At 39.2% G+C, this 25,016-nt stretch overlaps 1 protein-coding gene across 2 annotated transcripts in view; it reads right to left on the reverse strand.

Moving 5' to 3' along the window:
* The window catches only part of CDK14 (cyclin dependent kinase 14), a gene marked incomplete at both ends in the record, with an annotated part of 247,792 nt that overhangs the window by 109,020 nt on the left and 113,756 nt on the right, over nt 1-25,016 (reverse strand). For both annotated transcript variants that reach the window (XM_084260301.1, XM_084260302.1), the window contains one exon: nt 9,295-9,389. In XM_084260301.1, the coding sequence (XP_084116427.1) occupies nt 9,295-9,389 (95 nt within the window). The remainder of the gene's footprint in view (nt 1-9,294; nt 9,390-25,016) is intronic.

Consider the following 25,016-nt stretch of genomic DNA (forward strand, 5'->3'; position numbering starts at 1 on the left):
TCATTTCTACTCAGCAAGACTGGTTTTTGTTAGCAGACACATACATGTTTATGTTTGTGAGCATACTGTGTATAAGCATCTGCTGAAGGGAAAAGAATCCAGGCTGGTATTTATACAGCTGAAGCAGGGTTTATATGCACTGCATCATACCTCTGGAAGAGAGGGAGTATGTAAACAGAAGGGGGAAAAAAAGGAAAAAGAAAAAAAAAAAAAAAGAAGAGAGACACAAACTTTGATGGTTCAGACTCCTCCTTTCTCTCCTTGAAGAAGGAATTCTAATTATGAATAGATGAGTAAACCACAAGCTATGAATGTCCTCGGGTACGCTCAGTGCTTCTCTTTAATATCAATGATTTTGCTCAACTATCTTGCTCAGAAATCAGAGACTCCACTACCGAACACAAACGTGTTCAGACAAAGGGCAGCACATCTCCTTTCAAAGGCACGGCCGGTGACATGAAATGAGCTCTACTTTGCCAGCCCTTTTCCATAATAATAACACGACTGTCATTCTCTTCTAATTAAATTAGTCACTTCTACTTCCCATGCAACACATTCCTTTTCCCTCCTCTTCCTCGGTCATGATAAATCTCCATGTGACTTAGCTGTCCCATAATTCTGCCTAATTGGTTTCAGCTGTCATTTTTGAAGCTGAAATGCACGGAGAGCCCGGGGCTTGTGAATGGAACAGGAAGCATTTCCAACCACATTCCCATCATGTAAAACCAGCAATGTGAAAGAACCCTTCCATTAAAACAAAAAACGGGAGTATTTGGCTGCCGGCAATGCCATCATGCAGCAGACAGATTGTGCTGCTCCACTGAGGCAGCGAGGCTGTTGCGAGCCATTCTTCTCTGTTCAAAGGAGAGCACGCATTATTTATGCCCTAGCAGTTCCAGTGACTAAAATACTTCCCCTTTTGTCACCAACAAATTCTTAAACCGATAATATAATTTACCAATAAAAGCACAGGCAGTAGGAATAGTTGAAGTGACAGGAGAACAAAGAAAAGTTAATTCTATTTAAATGGCATGCATCCTCCAACCTAAGCACTCTGCAAGATTACTACACCACGGTTTAAACTAACTTGATGTTGCTAGTATTTTCAAAAGAATCACAGACTCTCATTTTCAAGTATTTCTATGGTTTTCCATAATTCAATCTTTTCACCCTACGGGACAACACAGTGTTAGCCATGCTAGCAAAAAAATTCCCTACGAGCTGTCTCTGGGTGATGCCTAAGCAACTTCCAGAAAAGCAGCAGAAGGCAACAGCACCAGCTGGGCTGAGCAGCAGGGGAAAGATATATATTAGGGATTCAAGAAAGAAAAAAAACCCACACCACCCCACAAGACACCTTTAATGAAAACAATTTTGTGAGCAGATGTTTCTAGTGCCTTGGATTTCTCTCACACTGTCAACAAAGATAAATATACTTCAAAAACATGAACAATGCTACATAGAAAAGGTGGTTGGGGAGTACATAATACATATACAAACATACCTGAAAATCCCAGAGAGCAAAGGGAATGCACAGTTGTGTGGCTTTCTGCTGCTATTAGAAAATATGGTTTTATTTATTGATTCAAAGTCTCTGTTTGTTGCACAGAAATGACCTGGTCTGTGACTGATCAGCAAGACACACACTGCTGCGGAAAGAATTGCTGAACCAATCTTCAACAAAATCCAGTTTTCTAAAGTGCTAGTTTATCCTCTGTCTTATTCTCTGTCCATCCTAATAATTGTATGAGTCTTGTTTTCTTAGTAAATCAGGGTAAAGCGACAGTAAACACAGAATTTAGTGAGATTATTTTAACAAAATAATGACATCTCAAAAAATCAGTAGGAATTCCTGTTAAGTAGCAGCAGATCATCAGCTTGTGTACACTGTGATGGGCTTAAAGTCCCCAAAGTCAACAGAGTTGGGACAATTTTTTGCAAGCTGAGCAAGTTGCAATACCTGTGCCCACACAGATGTGTGCGTGCACTTTTCCTTTCATTTCCTAATCCATTAGCTTTCCACAACATTGACCATTATATCCACTACACACAAATATATATAAAAAATTAAATGCATTGAAGATACAAAAAAGTTTCTCATTAAGAGCATGGCAGATTCACCACAAACTGCTGGTAAAAGCGCTCACTCCAGGACCAAGAAAACAGAACACACACACACCGCAGGGAGGCTGACCATCCACACACAGCTCCACGAGGTCAAGTACCCTCACTTAAACTGGCACAATACTGGTTGTGGATGGTATAGACATATCTACACAAGCTGAGCCAGCTTGTGAGCCTTTACCATGGTGATGTGCTGGGTTACACTATTTTTAGGGCAGGAAAAAAGCAGTGCAAATTCTTTCTCCAAACTGGCATCCTGTGGTAGACCTCTCTTCACACCATCTGAATGACTGTTTTCTGCCATGCCTCCTAACTGTCCACACATAATCACAATATTACAGTTCACACTGCAAGGTATACCAAAGGAAAAAAAAATGATGCTTCCATGGATTTTCTTCTCTTTACAAGTAGTAAAATAAGAAAAAAGGAGTAGGCCTTTTTAACTCTCAAGTGTTGGTTCAGTGAGCAATTCTGGTAAAATAATAACAATAAAAATCCTGGAGTCAGAATGAAGCGATCAATAGTTACAGATAAATGTATAATAGGATTGTAGTTTTATGATGTAAAAAATATTGAAAGGATAGTGAATCAAAGGAATAAAGCTTGGTTAAAACTGTAACATTGTCCTGTATTTGGTCAGGATGGAGTTAAATTCATTTGTAGCAGCGGATGGAATGCTGTGTTTGGGAGTTAAAATGGGAGTAGTGCTGATAACACCCTGATGTTTTTAGTTGCTGTCAGACAGTCAAGGACTTTCTCAGCTCTTCATGAGAAAGGAGGGGCGAAGCCAGGACAGGTGACCCAACTGTCCAAAGAGAGTATTCCACGCCAGTTACATCCTGCCCAGGATATCGGGGGGCTGACGGGAGGAAGGCCTAGAGCGGCTCCGGGACGCGCGGTTCTTGGGGGACGGTCAGGTTCTGGGATGGCTCTGGGTGGCACCGCCCGAGTTGTGTGGTTTGGTGAGAAACTGCATTGTGTATCAACAGCTTCATATATTTTTGCTCTAAAGTCCTGTTAGCATTGTTACATTGTATCTTTCTGTTGTCTTAGTAAACTATCCTTATCCCAACCCACGGGCCTTTTAGTTTCTTGGTATTGGTATTGGGGTTATTTGCCCCTTCATTTTCCCTTCCTTTGTCTCTCACCTCCCTCTTCCCTCTTCCCCTGCTCTTTTCCTTTAAGGAGCAGGCAGCTGCATGGATCTTGGTTCTCAGCCGGGATAAAACCACGACAAACATATATATATTTTACCAGAATTACTCACCCTAAGTTTATGTTTTTTTAAAGATGTCATTGATGTATTTTTTTTTTTTTTTGCCAATACAATTAAATTAGTATAAAGCTGCAAGCTGTTAGTTCGGTAAGAAACAAAAAATCTATGTTTAGAATTCAGAACTATCACTCTCCAAACAGCATGTTTTTGTGTTGGTGGTTTGTTTGTGTTTTTCGATCTGCATCACAAAAAAAATCAGTTTCTCTTTTTAAGAAGAATTAAACAGCAGTTACAACCTCCATTATTAAAGAGCCTGAGCAAAACCCAGATGGTAGAGCTGTTCAGAAATCTGTAACAGAAGTAATGAAAACCCCAACACCCAAAAACTAAAACTAGGGTGATTTTTGTAAAAATTGTAGTAAAATAAACTGACATTTTTTTCTTCAGTTCCTGTTACAGGAAATGAACAGCATCTTAACTTCATTCAAAGGCTACCAGTATTTATATTTAATTGACAAAAATTAACATGCAGAAAGATACACATAGACTTTATCTCAAAAAGAAAATAAACTTACCTATGTCTACTATCAATGACCTGTTATGCTGCTGATTATTTATCTAAACTGTTCTTAAAGACTGATGCTATTAGAGAAACCATCAGCCCATAGTAGCTTCTTCAGTGCTTGACTATCGCTACCGCTAAAGCATTCCTACAGTTTAATCTTTCTCTTCCTCCTGCAATTTCAACATTTCTTTGTTATTCTCTTTACCTTGGACATGGAAATAGGTCACTGTCTTTCTCTAAGATATATTTAAAGGTTTGTAACTACCTCATCATTTTTTTCCTTAACACTAAACTGTGCTACTTTGACTTTTCCTCAGCAGCCTTGTTATCGTAGATGTTGAATTAGTTTTCTTCCCCTTCAGTCTGCAGTTGATTCACTTCTTCCTTGCATGTATAAATGTACCAACTGGGTGGTGGCCCTACCTGTATTGACTGGAGTGTTACCACTCTAGGCCTTACCTGTATTGAATAGAGCATTACCAGGTAAGCGGCCTTACCTGTATCAACTAGAGTGTTACCACTGTCAGATGCATCTTGCTACGTGTGTTTTTGAAGGACTACAACAATGTTTGAAATTTTTATCTGTATTTCAGGAAACAAACAAATTGAGATCTGTCAGTAGATAGAATCTCTCAAGTGATTTCCAGTGTTACATCTGTCAGCTCAACTCTGCATGTTTTTCTATGCTTTTCTTTTCTTGTTGTTTCGGAGTTTTTTAATATTTACACTGAATGCATTTATTAATACTTAAGAAAAAAAGGAGAATAAACAGTATTAAATGTTGCAAAGCACACTGTAAATCTAACCAATATTTGGCAAGGTTCTAAAAAAACTTGGTGAATTGTACAGACAGTCAGATACAGCCTGCCAATCTGTGGGACTGTAAATCTTGATTAACCTAATTAAGACATCTCCTCATCTATATGTGCCCTCTGTATGAAGCCTGTACAACCATTGTGAGATTCTGCAAAGTCGGGATGATGAGGCAAACTGCGTATCAGCCTTCCTCCTCCTGCTAGACCTGGGTAAACTTTTAAGCCTAGCAGGAGTACTTTTATTTACATTTAAATACAAAATTTTCACTCCTTCTTTCCTGCTGATTCCCATGGCTGGCATGATCTTTACCTCTCGGCAAAGCAACAAGCAATTTCCTTCTGAAATCCCTTCTGAATCTCCACCTCCTGAAACAGACTTTGTTCTCATTTCCAACCTATACTTGGACAGCAGCAGCTCCTGTCTCTGATCTGCTCATTAAAACTTGAAAACTTGAAAAACAAAGCTTTCCCCAGAGCAGTATTCCCTTACTGCCTCTTCTCAATAGAAAGGGATTTCCCATGACAAACTCAAAATGTCAGGTTTTGAAACTTCAGCATTGTAACCTTTAGTTCCAGTAAAGTGTATATATCTATCTCAATTTCCAATCAGGACTGAAATCAGAAATTCACACCTATTTTTTTCTTCTTACAGGAAATAGGAGAAAAACAGAACTAATGAACTTTATTAAGCCAACTCATGGTATAGCAACCAATTTTAGCTGCTGTAATGAAGCAATGAGAATTAAACTTTCTTCTTTAATGGAAAGCAATTTTTAAGAGGGAAAAACATACACAAAATTAAAACAGGCAAGGTAATTGAAAATGCTTAGTCTTAAATTACACTATTAGATTAGTCTGGACCTTTTTCACTGTTGAGGCAGAAAGAGTATTACTCACTACTCATACTTCTAATTATAAATTTATCGTTCTTGTTTCAAATCTAGTTCATAAATATTGAAAGCATAATGTAGAGTACTGCTATACAAGCTTACTTTTATGTGCCAGGAATAGGACAAGATGCTGGTTCATTTATTGATAATAATATACTTACATAATTACGCATAATACTAAAAAACTCATTATCACTCTACCAAGCCTGTAGCAGTGTGCCTTGGTTAGGATTGCCTTTTAGCAATTAAGTGTTTCTAAATACAAACAAGTAAAGGAAGAAATGGGAGCAGCTAATGGTAATTTTAAAACAGATGTAATTTTAAAACAGATCTCGATATCTCTGAGATATTCTCACCTGCAAAATTAATCATTTCTTTGGGCAAAGTTGACTTTATTGGTAAACAAATGCACTACAGCTGGCACACCCCAAAGGTCACATAAACTAACACCTAAAAGAGCCTGGAGAGGAGGGGAACAAACTTACCTGAACAGTCACACCACTCCATTGAACTGTAAAGTTGAGCTGACCTGTTTCCTTTGGAGGTCACTATAGTTTCACATACCATATGTAAAATGTCAGCCCTTCAGATCTGAGATGATGCTAAGCAGCTCATCCTCAGCGCTCCTCAGGTGATGAGCAACGGCTCTCAGTCATCCCATGATAAAACCGAGCCCTTTTCAGTACACTTGAATGACCAGCATTAATCATAGCTGATGTAAGAGTTATCAAATCATAAAAAGAAATTATGCCCTACTATCAAGGTATTATATATACTAAACTAATTTCAAGTAAGTTCTTTCATTTAAAAGGAGTAAGTCCCCCCTTCTGTTCTCCCACAGAAATGTACAACTTCACATTCACCACCAAAGTGTTTACAAAGAGAATAAATCTCCTGATCTTTGACTTTAATATCACAGTTTTAAAGACTGACTTTTCTTGCTTTGGGGACCACCAAGGTTAAGGTTAAAAAGCTGTGTCATGTTTTCATCTGACAAACTTCCGTATTAAAAGAAAAAGAAATCTAATTTGAGGCACCCAGAGAATTTAATCGCCACCATGTTTCCTTTCAGAGGCTGTTTGGCTTTCAGCTTTTAACTTATTACTTCAAAGCATTTTGCAATGAAAGGTGCTACATGAAATTAACTTTCATTCTACTCTTTCAGGGTCAACACTGAAACCAAACACCTCTGATAACCTCAGACGTTTCATCAATATTAATTTCCTAATGAAATCATCACCCAAAGTTTCCATTTTCTGAGAACTTTTGGATCACTAACTGTTCATCCCTAATTTAATCATGACATTTCACTCAAATGGGTTATTACTATGTTTGAAATGGCCAAGAGTGGTTAATGGCAAAAGTGTATCAATGCCATGACATTATTTTATGAAGTAAATCAAATTCAACCCCTATAGGTTTGTTAGGCCTCAGTCATTCAAAAATGTATGCCACCATGTAATTTTAATCACAGGAATATTTTTTCTGATTTCAGTACAAATCACTAATCACTCATATTATTGAGGTAAACCATGTACAGGTGTTTAAAAAAACCCTACACAAAACATCCCCAGACATTACAGAAACAGAGCTCAGTAGCATCAACTACACAGCTAGACTTTATAGTTAACCATCCAAAATGGGCAACTGTAATTTTTGTGTCTGCACACTCTTGTTATGCACTGAATGAGAACTCTTTGACAAAAGGAACAGCAAAAAATCATTGCAATCATGCAATTAAAACCTGCCTCATGCACACCCACAAGAAATCAATTCAGGTTACATGTGCATTCTCAAGCAGTATTATCAGATAGCATTAGCTATTTGATCAGCCTGTAACTTTACATTACCTACAATGAAAACAGACTTTTGTTAAGCAATCCTGTTGGGCAATCTCAAACAATCTCAAGGCACAGGAGCAAATTACGACGTCGTTACGTTACAGTCCCTAAGGATAGTTGGAAACAAAGCATCTTTACCCCTCTTTCATGAACATCACCTTGAGAAACTCTGCCCACCAGACAAATCATAGAATCATAGAATTATAGGGGTTGGAAGGGACCTCGAGAGATCATCGGGTCCAACCCCCCAGTAAAATACTATTTGGATCAGTTGCTAGAAACCATTACTAAATGAGACCCTAAACCAGTTTCAACAGCTACCAAACATGATGGGAATAAAAAGTGCAACTACCAACAGGGTTGATCCCAACAGCACCCTGTTGAAAAACAAACAGGTACGTAAATCCAGAACTAGTCGCTGCATGAAGCTTAGTCTGTGTCCGTGCTCATCACTGACAGCCACATGATCTAACACATGGCTGGGAGCCAGAGTCTGTAAACACTGCTACTGAATGCAAAATCCAGAAAGTTGACATTAGTATAATAGGCAAAACCATCTATTTTAGGGAGAAACATATTCTATATATCTCACTTCTCAACCGTTTCCGATGAATGCAGCTAAATACAGCTGCTGATAAAAAGGACTGCAAAATGTATTCGTGTAAAGTTATGCAAACAAGTCTGCATTGCCCATTACATAAAATTAAATATCGAGGCTTCTCCTGTGCTTTTCCTTGATCAAATATCAAGGCTTTTCAGTGCATAAGTCAGGAGCAGAAGAATCACTGGTTCTAAGAAAAGCAATTCAATTTTCATTAATGTTCTTATAGCTGAGGTAAAAGAAAGGATGTCCTGCATGCAACCACTCCACAGGCTGCTGTGGCTGAACACCCACGTTATTACACGGTAGCATTTCTGTGTAAACAGACATGGCGAATGGCTTCTCCAGACAAGATGCTGTGTGCACTATCATGTAAAACTTAAGGCTCGCTCCCAAGAAACACAAAACAATTCCATCTGTCTTAAGCAAGGGTATACTAAGAGTAAGACTAGTCATCACTGTACTTAAATAAATACAGTGCCTTAGAGACTGCAACACAGTAACAGATACTATACCGAAAATCTAACCTTCTCTAATCTCATTTGTTTCTTTTAAATTACATGTTCTTGGACCCATCTGTGAAAACTGGGAGGTTAATTATGATAGCACATTGCATAATTCCACAGCTAAATGCTGAAGTAGTTCTACATAAATGCCATATGTTTGTCTTAGAAAAACTGAAAAGATTAATTAGGAGGCCAAGCCCAAGACTTTGGAAAGTAATACTCTGAACACAATTAGATTGTTACACCGCATACTATGTAAACTGAAGTTTTAATTAACAGGTAAAAAACTAGTCACAGTAAAGAAAAAATAAAATTAAAAAATGCATGTGCCAGACTTCTTTTTTAGTGACCCTGCTTTTAAAAAGACACTATGCACAAGCCAGTCACAACAAAAGGCATTTAAATTTCTCACATGCTTTTGATGAAGGAACAGCCTGTTAAAGCATTTCAGTCCTGTTCTTCTTACCAACATTTATCCTCACCTATTTTAAAGTTACCGGATCACATCGGTAACTCTAAGGTCTTTCAGGACCCCAGCAGCCACTTCTCCATCCCTGAATACGGTCTAGCCCAGCCTTCCACTTTTAGCCCACTGCACAATAAAGCTTACAGTCTCCAGTCTCCTGAAGAAAGTAAAGGGTTACTTCATCCTGATCCATAGAACACTGATGGTAAAAAGAGCTTCTCCATCAAATACACTCTGGACCATATCCACAGCTTTAGCTAGTTTACTCACCACGTATTCAAACACAAGTGTCAAGGTCTCCTTGGTGTGAATGATGTCATGAAGCAGCACAATGTTAGCATGTTTCAGTCCTTTCAAAAGAGAAGCTGAAAAGCAAAACATACATGTTATCTTAAAAAGGACACAAATATCTTACATTTATTGGCTTTTTTTTTTAGTGACTTGGATGATTTTTTTGGACATCTGAGTTTCATAGCCCGACAACCAAGAGTTGCACTTTGTATCTTCTATATCCATGAGTTGCACACACTCAGTGTTCGAAAATCATGCCTTCCCATTCGCTACTATTTTCTCCACCTTGCTGGTCAAAGTCAGCTTCACTTTGAGGCAGAAATGAGCTGTGGCTAGAGATGATTTCCATAGGCTGCCTTCTGTAAGTGAATCACTCACATCAAATCAACCACACAGCAAGCTGGCTCCTACATTCAAAGATATTTTTTGTCTCATATAAAAGTCAAGCGTGTCTTTTCAAAACATCTTTCCTACCCAGCACAACACAGCTGCTTTCTAAACAAAGTGCAACATCTATCCTAAGAATAGTATTTTAAGCAATAATTCTCCCTTCTCTTAAATATAATCCAGGCTTGATGGAAACATTTGTATTAGGTCATGAGAATAAAACCATGCTATTTTCTTACCATGTCACTAGCTCATGTTTTCAGACTACTGACAAATAAAGACTTACCTAGTGAACTTCCAGGTGATCTCGTCTACACTATAATACAGATTTAATGGTCATACCATATTACATATACATATATTTTAGCAATATATGCTGAGAAGCCATGTGTTGTTACTAATGTCATCTTACGCATACAGGTCCTGATTTTGGAACCTGGCTGAAGAGCTCCAACTATATGGCCACTGAGCTGTAAATCAGCTATTGCACTTACAACTTTTGAAACATTCAATCAGTGAATCCCCTGTAACTTTTAGCATTCCACAAATTAAGTAGATGCTTTTTTCTCAAAGGAAAAGTCATGCAAAATTTTCATGGGATAGTCATAATTTGGATATCTTGGAGTTAAAGCTCAGACAGTTTTGAATGTTTGGGTTTCTAAAAGGACAACAATGAAAAGTTGTTACTGAAAAAGGTATGGATACAAAACTCAGATAATCAGAACAACAGTTCCGAAAGATACCTTCTACTAGCAGCAAGAACATCTAACCTTGGGGAACCCCCAGAAGAGTTCACCTGCAGTAACTAAGCTTTTATCAGCTCAAACTTTGCCAAATGACCATCCGTATGTGCAGAGAGACTGGGAACATCAAAACTGCCTCCTAGCAGAGCCTGTGTTGAACTGCAGAAGTATTTACAACCTTCATCAGCTTTTGCTCTTCAGATCCTCACCCGAGGCCTTTAATTCCTCTAGTTGGCCATTACTTTGTTGCTAAAATCTGCGTATGGGTTATTAAAGCTTAAACAGTACACTGAAAGCCGCTTACCCCGAGGTCTTTGCAAATACTGCCTTTCCGCTTCAGTTCCCTCTCCCACTCTTATTTATGTTCTCTTCTATCCAATTCTACCCTTCCACAGCCTCAATATCCAATATCTGCCATATATTGCAGGAACTACAAAACGTCACCTGAGGGGTGAGATTTCTGCCATCTCTGGTAGTCCAAGTGAAATACGGTAAGATAGCACAGAGAGCAAAATAATCTTAATTGCACTAATTTTACACTGTGGAAATAAAAACAATCCACTATCAATTTATATTATGAGAAACCAAGCATAACTGGTGAAAGTAAGAGAATTACCCCGTGTGCTCTTCTAGTGGGACTCTTACCAGAAAGAAGGCCTGGCTTTGTGAAAACACTGCTTTGTTGCTAAAGAAAAAGGGGAGGGGGAATAGAAAAAAGGAAAAAAGTTGCCTGAAATAGGAAAGCTGTTTCTTCCTCCAGAGAGTACTTTAAAAACAAAATGAGATATGAACTGATGGTGTTATTTTCCAGAAACAACCCCTTCCAGAACAAATGACCAACAGACCTCCTCTTTTGGGCAACTTTTTTGCTCGAAGGAGATAGAACTTTGGATGAACTCCACTAATTCAAAGACAAAACCCAGAAATTCACATCCAAGAGAATGAAAGAGTCCAGGAAATCTATCAGCATCCAAGAGAATGAAAGAGTCCAGGAAATCTATCAGCATCAGCCTGAGACAAGCCTGACTTCACCTTTGAAGCTGCCAATGCAGCTGCTACTGGAGCTCAGCAAGAAGTCAGGTGCTGCTGTGCCTGGTGTTACTTCTAGAACAAAATAATTTTCCCAGAGAATGACATCTTCATCCAGTGATTATCACCCACAGATTTCACACCAAGGTCTTTTCTTTTGAGATAAAAAGACAGAAATATTGTTGAAAATGCACTGCAATAACTCACAAAAGTGGGACCAAGGTACTAGCACTCACTGTATCCTTAGCAAGTATTTTTAAAAACAAAATTATATAACACTGCTTCAAAACTGTTGGCAGTCTTTTTTTTTCCTTGGTATTAAATGTAAGATAAACAGATGGCAGCACTTTTAATTCATTTCCCCAGAGTTTTGAGGAGGAATAACAGTAAATAATGCTAAAATGCTTTTTTAAAACACTTTTGACCAAATACTATATCCAGTTTTGAATGGGCTGGTGCTTATTGTCTCACCTGTGTTTGCATATATTCTTATAGCAAACTAGCAGTGAAAAACTGGGCTGAAGAATCAGTGATGTTTTTCAATAATTAAAGACATCCAAGATGGTAATTTCTGTGACTTGTACATAAGATCATGACCTGAGACACTAAAAGTACCAATACTCACTACTTCTCCATTAAGGACTAAGCCATATTTGCCCACCTAAAGGAAACACATTGTATTTGCTTGAAAAACCATCACAACCACCTCCAACAATGGGATGCTCTTGTCCGTTATGAGCTCCTGGCAAGGCGCCTTACCACTTGTGTTGGTCAAGGGGCTTTATGCTATTCCCAGATGAGCTGGGATCTAAAGTACACTCACTCCACAAGCAAGCCAAGCCAGATGGACTGCAGCCAACACTTACCCAAAACCTGAGTAGCATCAGTAAATCAGCGCTTTACTCCCTGAAGGGTTTACAGCATCAGCTCAAGAATGACACTCTAGTAACAAAGCCTTGTGACTTTTAGATCAGCTTTGATTTACCCCTAGATGACTTGGAGTGTTTTTAAAAAGGCTACTTAAGCATGCCCATAAAGTAACATTTCACAGCTCTGTCAAAATCAACAAAAGTAACTATTACTGTCAACTCCTAGGCTGCATGCAGGAAGAAAAACCTTCCTTAGCAGCACTAGTAAAGATGGTACTTTCAGACATGCCAAGCATATAAGCTTGAATATTGGCTATACCACAAGTTTCTGAGCCTGCTCGACAAAAGAAAAGCATACCAGAGATGGAAAAGCATACAAATACTTGATGAGAATTACAAGGGTATTGCCAGGGCATGCAGAGATGCAGTTAGAAAAGCAAAAGCTCAGCTCAAATTGATATTGGCCAGAGACATCAAAAACCACATGAAAGGGTTCTTCAGGTATGTAAATAACAACCAGAAGAATAATATTGGCTCCCTGTTAAACAGGAGAGGTGAATTAGTCACCAGCAATGCTGAAAAGACTGACGTTTGCAACACCTTCTTCACCAGCACCCTTGGGCTCCAGGCCTTGGGAACAGAAATCAGGCGGATGCCCACGCAGACCCACTGTCAGTAAAAGAAGAGTTGGTATACAACCTGTTACAGGAGCTTGACCCTTACATATCAACAGGCCCTGACAATACCCACATGAGGTAAAAAGAGCTGTCTGATGTCATTACAAGGCTGCTCTCCATAATCTTTGAGAAGTCATGGAGCCTGTGGAACATCCCAGACAACTGGAAGAAGACTAATGTCATCCCAATCTACAAGAAAATATTAAAAGGAGGATCCAGAAAACTGTAGGCCCATCAGCCTTACTTCAATTCCTGGAAAAGGTATGAAATGAATCCTCAGGGGGGTTATCACAAGTTAAATGAAGCACCTGAGTGGGAAAAGCCAACATGGATCCATCAAGGGCGAATCACACTTGACAAACCTGACTGCCTTCTATGACAACAAAATGTACTCTGTTCATGTGGAGCGAGCAGTGGACACCATCTACCTGTATTTCTCTACGGCTTTAAGATATGGATACCCACAGCCTCCTCCTAGAGAAAATGTTGTGTCATGGTGCAGACAAGTGGTCCATGCAGTGAGTGGGGAACTGGGTGACAAGCTGCACCCAGAGGGGGGTGGTAAATAGCACTTTTTCAAACTGGCAACCTGTCGAAAGTGGGGTCCTCCAGGGACTGATAATGGCCCAATGCTGTTTAATACCTTCATAAGTGATCTGTATGATGGAATCAAGTGTACCCTGATGAAGTTTGTGGATGATACCAAACTGAGTGAAACAGACACTTCAGAAGGGAGAGCCACCCCCACAGGAAGACCTGAATAGGCTGAAAGAGTAGGCTAACAAGAACACTGTGAAGTTCAACAAGGACAAGGTCTTGCACCTGGGAAAACATAATCCAGGAATGCAGCACAAACTGGGATATTCATGGCTAGACAGAAGTTATGTGTAAAGGGACCTAGGGATCCTGGTTGGCAATAAGCTCAATATGAGTGAACACTATGCTTCTTCGGTCAAGAAAGCCAATGGGTTGTTGTGTTGCCGCAACAAGGGCATCACTAACAGAGATAAAGATGTCATTATCCCACTACTCAGTGCTTCTCAGGCCACACCTGGAATACTTTGTTCAGTTTTGGTCCCCACTACACAGAAAAGATGTGGACAGGCTGGAGAAGGTCCAGGGAAGGGCCATAAAGATGATCAAAGGACTGGGAAGCCTGCCGTATGAAGAAAGGCTGAAAGAACTGGGCTTGTCCAGCCTTGAGAAAAGAAGGTTTAGGGGAGAACTCACCACCATATTCCAGTAGTTAAAGGGTGGCAACAAAGATGACAGGGACTCCCTTTTTACAAGGCATCACATGAAAAAGACAAGGTGTAACAGGTGCAAGTGTTCTGGGGAGTTTTCAAGTGGATACAAGAGGAAAGTTTTTCACAAGGAGAACCATCAGCCTCTGGAATAATTCCCAGGTAGATTCCCCAACACTGGACACTTTTAAGATTAAACTGAACAGGGTACTGGGTCATCTTGTCTAGACTGTGTTTTTGTCTACATGGAGTTGGACCAGATGATCCTTGATGTCCCTTCCAACCTGGTATTCTATGATTAATTATGGTCCTCAGATCATCCTACTACAATTAATTAATTCATGCAATTCCTGACCATCATCTTATTCTCACTTTGTGAAAAAAAACCCCACACCAATCTTCACTGTGGCCCTAGATAGAAGAATCACCTATAATTTCCAAATTGTCTGATATTTCAGTGACCTGGAAACTTTTCTCAGTAGTAGCAGACAAACTCAACCTCATACTGCTCATATTCACCATAATATACAACTGCTGCTGATACTCCCTTGGATTTCCTACTATGTGCAAAGGCTGTGATATTCCTGTCATTTTTCTAAAAAGCGTAGCTATGAAAATGCCTGCTTTGCTCAGTATATAGTAGTTGAAGCATCCTCTGGGGCTATCATGCACCAGTGCTCACCATTTCCCATGCTACTCCTCACATGCAGTGCTCACCCTTTCTCACTGTCACTCTAGGAGGACATCTCCGGTTGGAAGGTTTTTACTCTTGAAGACAGCACGTCATGGCAGTTTGCACCCATCTAATACTGTTAATGTAACTGTGCACCTTTGCTGCCTTGCTTAATTCCTGAGACTCCAAAGCACGCATGTTCTAGTCTGTAACACAAATTTGTGAAAGCAAGCAATTTGTTGTGCTTCTGAGCCAAACAACGTATCTGTAGAACTCTGCAGCTTGTCACACTCTGCAGACACAACGGTGCTCTCTGACAGAGAGCCAGCTTCCTCTCATAAACAGTTGGGTTCAGTCTCTTCACTCTGAGATCTCCTGGAAAGGCACCTCTAGTGAGAAAACATTCCATTTTTTTCCCCTTATCATGTCTTATGAAGAAACACACTCAGATGTGGTTTACTGCCGGCAAAAACTACAGAAGTTCCACTTCCCTTCCCAGCAACTTATGTTTCCCTCTGCACATAGCAATTTTTAAAATCTGGCCTTGGAGAACAATGTCCCTTATGCTTCTCATCCACTTCCCAAACAGCAGGGCTCAGCATATGCAAAACGTTACTTACAATTCTAGCACAGAGACAGGAATTCAGCGCTTTGTTTTGCAGTAATACATGTGCAGAAATTTCCTCTCTGAAACACAGTGTCCATACCTACACTTCGTTATTTTCCAGTTCACCCATCTGAAATAATTTACTATGAGCAAATAGCTTTGCTTTCCTACAAACCTAATATAACAAAAATCTATTCAGTGAAGACTATACATCCTAGGTAAGACCACACTGACCAGAGACTTCCCATCTTCTCACCACAGGATACATTCTGCAGAGAGATCATTATTTGTAATCCCAAGTAATTGATAGTAGAGCTGCACACATATAAATACACAGAATTGGTCAGCTTCCACTCTGATCTCAGTGGACACAATGCAACAAACATATATAGGTCACTGTTCAGCTTTGAAAGATTTATAGGAGGAAGTTTCTTAACAAATTTCAAAAGAATCTGTGAGCTACAGGAAGAACAGAAAAAGAATCAAATCATTCCAATGGCCTATTACGTAGGCTTAGCTGAATTCCCTTCTTTACAGCCAATTCCAACCTCATGACAGTCTCTTACAGATTTAAAAAATTGCCCTTATTCTAGTTCTCATTAAGTCAAAAAAAAAAAAAAATAAGGAAGCACACAGTGCCTCACATCCCTGCAAGAAAGGATTTTCTAGCCCTTCATCTGTAGGCTGCTTTGCTGGAGGGACTACATGGATCACATTAGCTGCATCCACCTCCTCAGGCTGAAATTCAGGCTGACACGAGTGGGTTGAACTTTTAACCAAGTACTTTTTTTATTTGTGAAATTTCCACTTGCTGGTCCTACTTGAAAGCGCAGTATGTAGTATAGAAGAAATAGAGAGAAAGAGCATGGCTGACAATACATAGGCACCTTCAGAGGTTCTTCTCACTGCAGCTGTGGTCCCTTAAGCAAAAGGCAAGTCACAAACCTGCTGAAACCTCTTTGCCTATTGAACTGGAACAAACAAGATCCAAAAAAGCATTACACTATATTATTCTAACAGATATACAGAAGACTGCTGCCATATGAAACAAGTGTCTCTCTCGTTATGTTCTAGATACAAACTTATGCATTGTGTATTGTTCCCAATGCTCTGCAGACCGAGGTTAAAAATAATGAGACATCATCCTATTACAGCCAGACTCTCAGGGAAAGAGACTGTAATATGTACCTCATATCTTGCAGCAGCCAGTTATATATCTTGCCTTCTCTGCCCATTTCAGTATTCAAACACAGGAAACTGTAAACCAAAACCATGGCAGTGTGTACAGAACACAAGTCTACTACGTAAGTAGCCTCTGAAAGCAGGAGACTTTCTACTACTTTTTTATGCGCAAATAGCATGACTGGGACTTGTAGCACAACCTAATAATAAAAGTGTCACTGGTTATTACTAGTCTTGTTATCTTGCTGAAATTCAGACACTGTTGTCATATAAATATCTACCTACGTTAGGATTACTAAGTTTTCAGTCTAAACAGTTCCTCCCATCTCACAAAAAACAGGCTTTATTGACAACTTCTGTAACACACTAACTTCGCCCTTGAAAAAAACCCATGCCCCCAAACCCCATGTTTTGGAGTAGAGATTCATAATCTGGAAATACAGAGGCCTTTAAAGTAGGAAAACACATTCTTCCATCTCCGTTAAAATCCTCTAAATTTGTTCAAGTCTGAAGCTTTTGAAATTGCCTCTTTGGTCAGACTCTCAGCAGTGAGAAAGCAAGGAGGCATACAGAAATGGGGAGGTGGCACGAGGGGCTGAGATTCACAATGGAAGCTGGGAGAGCTGGGTAAGCAGAAGAAAAAAGCCAGAGGATCACCAAACAGCCTTCATGGGTGGAAAAGCACAGTAAGTGAAAAGTGAGACAGTGCAGGAAAGGGAGAGGGTGCAAGATGTAACTTTATGAATGCCATGCTGAGTGCTCAAAGCAAAGGCAGCCCAAGTTAGGGGCTTCTGCCACACCAATTGGGCTTCTCCAAGACATACATTCCTGAAGTCACTATGGTGAGATAGCCAGGGGACGAGCTTTCAGTACACAGCTGCTTCATATCTATCATGCATTTATCTCATACTTTGACAGCCTGAAAGTTGACAGCCTAACTTAACCTGCAGTAACCAACCTGTGTGCTTTTACACACTAATTGTTCCCAGCTCTTTCTTTTTTCTTTTTTTTTTCTTCACAGATGGAAGAAGCGGTTGCTTCAATTTTATTTTTATACAGGCCCAGGCATGAACTTAATCCCACTTTATTGCCCAATTTCAGCGGAAGGACCTTACCCATCCATCAGCGAAGCTGAAAAGTTCATCAGGATCAAGTCAGATGAAAATCAACTTGGTCTTTACCTTTAACTCTATCATTGGCTGACCATCACAGTAATGCTATCAGCTTGAGTAACTTAAGTTCCTCATTTTCTGGAAATTTCAACTTCTGATTGTCATTGACACTTACCAGAACTGCAGAGCATACACAATTATTACAGAATCCTGAGCGACACTTTACACTGATATCACCTAATGCTATAAAAGTACGTTGAAAGTCATCTCAAAATCATCATTTAAAAGGACTCTCAGCAAGTGGGGTGCTGAGAAGATGAACAAATGTTTGAAGTAGTCATAGTGGAGTAGCGAGTATTCTAGAAAAAAATCTCAAAACCATCTGTGTTTTAATAACACACAGTAGGTGCATATAAGCTAGAGCCACCCATTAAGAACACAGAATTAAATTAATCGTTCATCATCTGACACAGGCAGAGATCACACAGCAGGAATGAACATGGTGCTGCTGTGTAATTAAGGAACAGTACAAGTAGAGGGACCAAATTAAGTTTTCACAGGAAAACTTAATTCTGACTACTTCTGCGCGATTGACTTTGCAACTGTAATAAAGATCCTCTGCTGTTAAGAGTGTACTCACAATATCAGTACTACACTGTCAAAACAAGGGACTAAACAACTGAGTACCAGTACTAAAACTCGTGCCCTGCTGAAGTCAGCATGAGCTTTCTTGCTCACTTTTCAAAATGCATCAGGACGTCAAGAAATCACTTAAGCATATCTACCTGCAATGAATAATTTTTTGTACACAGAAGACAGAAAGGCATCCTAGGAAAGGATTTAATTGCATTAATATGAAACCCAGTTGCCTACCAGCAATTTTTAACCACTACTTACAAATGAGGAATTCTACAGAAAAGCTGTTTTTTTAAAAAAAATCACTTTTGCTATATTTCTCAGTGGGCCATTTCCTCCGGCAAAAAAACGCTGCATGAAAAGCAGATGGATTTGTCAGCATACACTTTAGGAGGCAGGGGGGAAAAAAAAGGCTTGTGGCATATGTCATGCTATTTTTCAAAGAGGGAGTAAGACAGGAGCCTTTAAAGGATCACGACAATTTTCTTTTTCGAGGTGGGTGAGGCTCAACATGCCTCTTCACCCACAGCTGGAAAATAACTCTGGAATGAACATGGCATCGCTTTGTCTCTTGTGGAACGATTCAGAGGTTACAGAAAGGCAGCCTCAGTAGAAAGCTAGCAAATAACCTATTTTTACAAATATTTTAGTAAACAAAATCAATCACATTGAAAACAAGGCATACTTTTCTATAACTGAAAAGAGAACAATGTGGAGTGGGTATGGGAAACAAACAAGGATTTCATAATAAAGTGAATGGAAATCCAGTTGCAGCATAGCTTACACTAATAAACAGCTCAAAATCATTAACTACTATACTTTTAAGCATAACAAACATATGAATAATATCCAGAACATTTCAAGTGGAAACAGCCTTAATTCTGCCTAGATCTTTCATGCCTATTATAAGACTGGTATTAATTTTTTCTTTCCCAACTGAAAAATATGTTAAGCATGCAAACTACAAAATGGCAAAATTCCCTCAAGTAACTTGTAAACTAACTTCCAACATGGGAAAAAAAGCAATAAAGGGATGAAGCAAGCTGGCAGACACTACAGCAGGAAAATCCAGTGATAATTCAAGTGAAGGTTAAATTTTTTCCCAGACTAAATCAGGTGAAAAAGATTGAATCAGAAACTGCTAACAATGCTGTACCACCAACAGCAAAGCACTTTGGTGCCAACACTTCTGGTCACCCATTTTGCAGTCACATCATCTGAAAACATGGTTTAAGCATTGCTTTTCGCATCCACAGGCTCTATCCACTCCCAAGGAACTCCTGTCCTCCTCCTGCCTTTGCTCTGTGGCCTCTGGGCATTGTCTTGGTTCTCACACTGTCATTTAATTGTCATTTATTCTTGCAGCACTCATCAACAATATTAATTGAATTTAAGGTGCAAGCACGCAGGAGGAAACAGAAAACCATACGACAGACCCACAGGATTTTTGTTTTCTTCATCCAGGAATACAACTGAACCCAAATCAGGATGACTGCAAACTTGACAAATTTAGTTTTAAACGGCAACAAAGAACATGCTTATTTAAACCTCATGGACATTGTTCAATGACGAAATTTGCATTTTGAAGGACAAAAATTTTCCTTTAAGCAAAAGATGGTAGGCCCTGTATATTTCCTTAAAAAGCAGCTGGCCCACATATAAAGCAGGAGAGGTGCTAGAACAGAAAAGATGGGCTGAAGGAATGTCTCAGCTTCACAGAGTTGACAGCCACAGCTGATAGTGACAGGGTGACGCAAAAGTTAAGCGATGTTTATAACAGACCTAGCTGAGGTAAGCTAGTCATTTCTATCCTCCTACTTTTGGTAAAAGCATCCCCATAATTTTCAGTACAGATTCCCAATTACCTGTGTAGATAGATGCATGGCACCAAGCAAACCATGGGTCCATATTGGAAGGCATTCTGAGCAACAACATAATTAAAACACACCCAAGAAATGTGAGAAAATACATTAAAAGGATCTGCCAGCATAGCCCATTAACACCACAGGTGGTAAGATTTTTAAATTATTTTTTTTTAAAAGGCCAACTCAACAGCCAACAGCTCGTCTGTCTACTACATACAGATATAAAACATCACTTCCCAGCTCCCTTGAATATACATTCAGTTCTTCCATCCTGTTGTGTCATGCATCGATTATAACTAGGGCAATTTAGAGTTTGCTTTTCCAGATAGAATTCTTTTATAGAATCATAGTAATTAACAATGACAACAGCAAAATTGATAGGTAACACTGCCTCTTAAAGTACCAGTTCTTTTAAGAGGACACTATTGCCTCATCAAACATTAGTCAAATGTCCTCATCTCTTACAGTTTGTGTCTAACAACGTTTATGCCAGTCAAATGTGGTCAGCCTTTTTCCAAGACAGAACTAGAGAACAAATATGCTCTTTAATGTTGGTGACCTTTTCTTCAAACAGTTCTCAGATCTCATGCATTGAAAGGCGGCTTTCAAAAGTTACACTTCAGGTCAAGGACATACTTTTCCCATTTCTGTGAAAATCTGTCCAATTTATCAAAGTTTACATCTAGTCAGTGGAAAATTGTACTTTAAAGCTGCACTTTAGAAGCTAAAATCTCCCAGAGAATCCATCCTCCCTGAGCATACTTAAACATTCAGATATTTGGCAGAAGCAGAAGAAGTTTGAGCCAAGAAGTCTGGAATCCAGCATCAGTTATAGATGGGGCAGTGTGAGGAGCAAAAATTTTCTGACAGTTTCCCCAAAATCACAATCCCAAGCCTGTTCTTGTCCGAACACGTGCTCCATTTCTGCTCCCTTGGCTCATTTCTGCTCCACTCTCTCTTCAATCCTCTCAATGACAAAAAGGGTAGCTAGCCCTGTCCAAGAAAGCTCTCCATCCTGTACGCTTCTGTCTGAAGCCAAATCACCAACCCTTCTCATGTTCCATTACTGCTTTCTACACCTTGTGTTGCTTTAAATAGCCTCTTTAATTTGCATTCTTCCAGATCTACTGTTGTATCAGCAATCCTCTTCCCAAGATCCTCACACCAACACCTATTCTTAACCATCAGCTTTTGACGTTGCTTCTCTTCTAGTTCTCCACTCTACTACTGCCCAGGCATGGACACTGCTAAGTGTTTCAGTGTGACATTCTCCTTCTTCCAGACTGCCAGAGCACAGTAGAGAGGGGAGAAAGGTTAGGGGGAAAACAGGAGGAAAAAAAAAACCACATGGATAACACATGCAAAGTTTTTAACTCTGTCAATATCAGGGAAAAATAAAATAATAAAAAAAAAAAAACAGAAAACCCACAAACAAACACTAAACCTACAACTAAACACAAAAGGGTTGTGGGGGTGGTGGGTTGAGAGGTTGACACTTTTGAAATTAAATTTGCCATCAGAAAAGCCAATTTCACAAAGGAACTAGGATACTATTCACAAGCTCAGGACAAGGTAACAAACCAGTATCCCAGAGCCTAGACCTAGGTTCATCATCCCAGAGAGTACATGGCCCCTGAGACAAAGAAAATTCTTCAGTTTCTTTAAATATATTACTATTATTATGGCTGAATACAAAAGTGACTTGCTAACCAAACACATGAAGCAGGAAGCTTTCTGTCCCTGAGGAGAAACAGAACAGAAAACAAGTAGGGCAACTTAGCAAGCAGCAGGATCTAGAAGAACTCCACCATCCTTGGACCACTCTGTTTCTCTATAACTTCCACTTTTCAATTAGAAAAACTAGAGAAAATACAATATTAACAGGTTGTGTGACAATCAATATGTAGCAGTAACTCTAACTGATGAGCTTCTTTGAATTTACAAAAAAATGAGTGAGGAGGAAATCAAGCTTGAGCTGTTAATTTGATCTGACCAAACACAGTCTGGGTAAGACCACTCTGAGTTATATTGCCAATATGGGACCTGAACATCACAGAGCTACTGGATATAATCTCTTTATAAGTGTACCAGGATTGCATGGTCAAAAGTTAGACGCTATCATCTCACCAACTGAATCCAAATATCCTACCCTACACACAAGCACAAGACTCCTCAATGCTATACAACTGCACAGAAGTCAAATGCTTCCCACATAAGCAACAATGGTAACTTCATAAGACCAAGTTTCAGGAATATAACAAAACCATCATTGCTTTAAAGCAGTTTCTGAACCTCTAAAAGCCTTTGGAATACACATAGCTTTACAAAAGCTTTTTCCAAGCAACTGTTGAGGCAAGCTCATTTGTAACTTTTGAGATACTACAAAAGGTCAAACATTTTTAGTCTCTACAGCTAAAATGAGAACATCTTAATGCGCATGAAAACACAGCTCAACCACTACAAAGCTTTGGTGCTCTTTACTACTGATTGGCTGCTCATCATCACCTCATCCCAAGTAGCTCAAACAATGACTTCAACAAAAGGATCAACTTCTGTGGGCAGAGTTTTTCTGCCAAGATAACACAGTCTGAGTTGAAAGAGGTCACAGGAATTAGAACAGAAGCAAGTACCCATGATGCTAATTAATTTCTTTCTGCCTTCAGCATTCTGATATCAGTTAGTATGTACGCTATATCAGACACTTTACAACAGTAAACAGCACCCCTGAAGAAACTTATTAAATGAGGGATACTCAATCCCTGTTCCAACACATGCCAGAAAGCTTGGGCTAAAAATCAAGAACTGATTACATCCAAAAGTCTAAGAGCACTCTCTAGTTCAGATATGCATATTAAAATAGTGGCAGCCACAGTGCTAACTCTCACAAGGCTAAACACCCTCCCTGAATTCCCACCTCTGCTCAGTGTTTCAAATAGCGCCAGCCCTATGAAAGTAGAACAGAAATGTTCCCAAACAGAAGGAGGAACAATCAGTCCATGAAAAATGCACAGGAACACTACTCATTCATTTCTAATTAGGGTTCAGCATCCCAGAGATGACAGATCACAGACTTCAACAGGTCCATCAAAATACCTCTCCCCCAGCTGGTTAGGACAATTGCATATGACAACCTGATAACATTCAAAACAAACAGACAAGATCTCAGACAGATAAACAAACCTGGTCTGGGGCACTAAAACACATTCCTCTCTTAAAGTTCTCTGTGACCATGATAAGCTACATGAAAATATTATGAACTACCATTTACTTACAAAGAAACTATGGTTGGGAATCCATATCTTGAAGGTACAAAATAAGTGCTACACATCATAGGAACTGTGGTGGTGTCACTGCCATGAAGGAGTGTGTCATCTGCACGTGTTTTCCCAAGTTTGTTGGGCTTTAACAAGTGCTGTAAACAAAACCTAGTGCTTCTGTACAGTTTAGTTTTCATTTCACTTGAGGAACTTCTATAAATTTGTTTACCTAATTCTCCAAGACATAGATTTATAATTCTGGCAAAGATTTCACAAGGTTAATAGCTGTTCATATTATGCTTCAATGGTTTAGTTATTTAAATAGTTGACAAACACAGCAAGTAAAAGGTTGGATCACACCATATACCTTTAATGTCAAATAATCTGAAGTTGTAATAATTATAGTCCAAATATCTCTGTGGAACTAGAACTTTCTTCATATAAACTTCACTAAAGAACTTGATTTATAAGCAACAACATAATAGAAGTTCATTCCAGAAAAAAAAAGGAAAGTAATAAAATCCACTGACACCAAAGGCTTCTTTTCAGGTTTCCTACTGCCTTAGAGAGGTTAGAATTTGCTTCATGCTCTTGAACTTTGATCAGGAGTTATTCACGTGCAAAGAAACAAATTCTTTGAAAATTACATTCTAACTTCTTCTCCACAGCAATAAAAAAGGATGGAAAACATGAATGCGTGGGCTGATGGCAAGATAGGAAGGTTATTAAAGCAATTCATAAGCCTCTTGGAGTACTGGCAGAAAAGTGACAGAAAGGTGTGAAGGAAGTCTTGAACCCATTATCCACAGATATATACTCTTATAGGTTATTTAGTTTGACCTCCTCAATAGAAGGAGCAATTTTCAAGCTCATAAATTTTTACTGAGCATATTTTTAGAAAGACATTCATCCTCTTGCAACAACCCAGCCGTAAAAGTGCCCCCAACCCTCATCCCCATTTGGTAGAGTGGGAAGTCCATCTAACCCTTACACTGATAATTTAAGCAAACCCTGTTTAACCAGGCTTTGAATGGAGACTATAGCTTGCTCCGACATCTTTTCTATTACCTCTATAAAGATTTGTGCAAGCAAGGCTGAGAGACAGCAACATACAGACACACATCACTTGAATTCTGTTTGTGAGCTGCAGCTACAATCCGTAGCTTTTCCACTAGCATGCTAAATAAAGCATGTTTGATTATGCAAATAGCCCTCTGCTTTTCGAGTAGGGCCTCAAGTGATTCAAATGTTAATTCTGTATGAAATCTTGATGCAAAGCCAGTATTTCAACCATGTCAGCTTTATAACCAAGAGTTTCTGAGAAACACGTAATTGCAAATTGAAAAAAAGTCTTTTAGGACCACAAATACGTTGAGATAAAGTAACCTGGAAAAGTGTGAAAGTCCTTTATGGGGTTTTG

Source organism: Gallinula chloropus (assembly GCF_964237585.1).
Source record: "Gallinula chloropus genome assembly, chromosome: 2".
NCBI lineage: Eukaryota > Metazoa > Chordata > Aves > Gruiformes > Rallidae > Gallinula > Gallinula chloropus.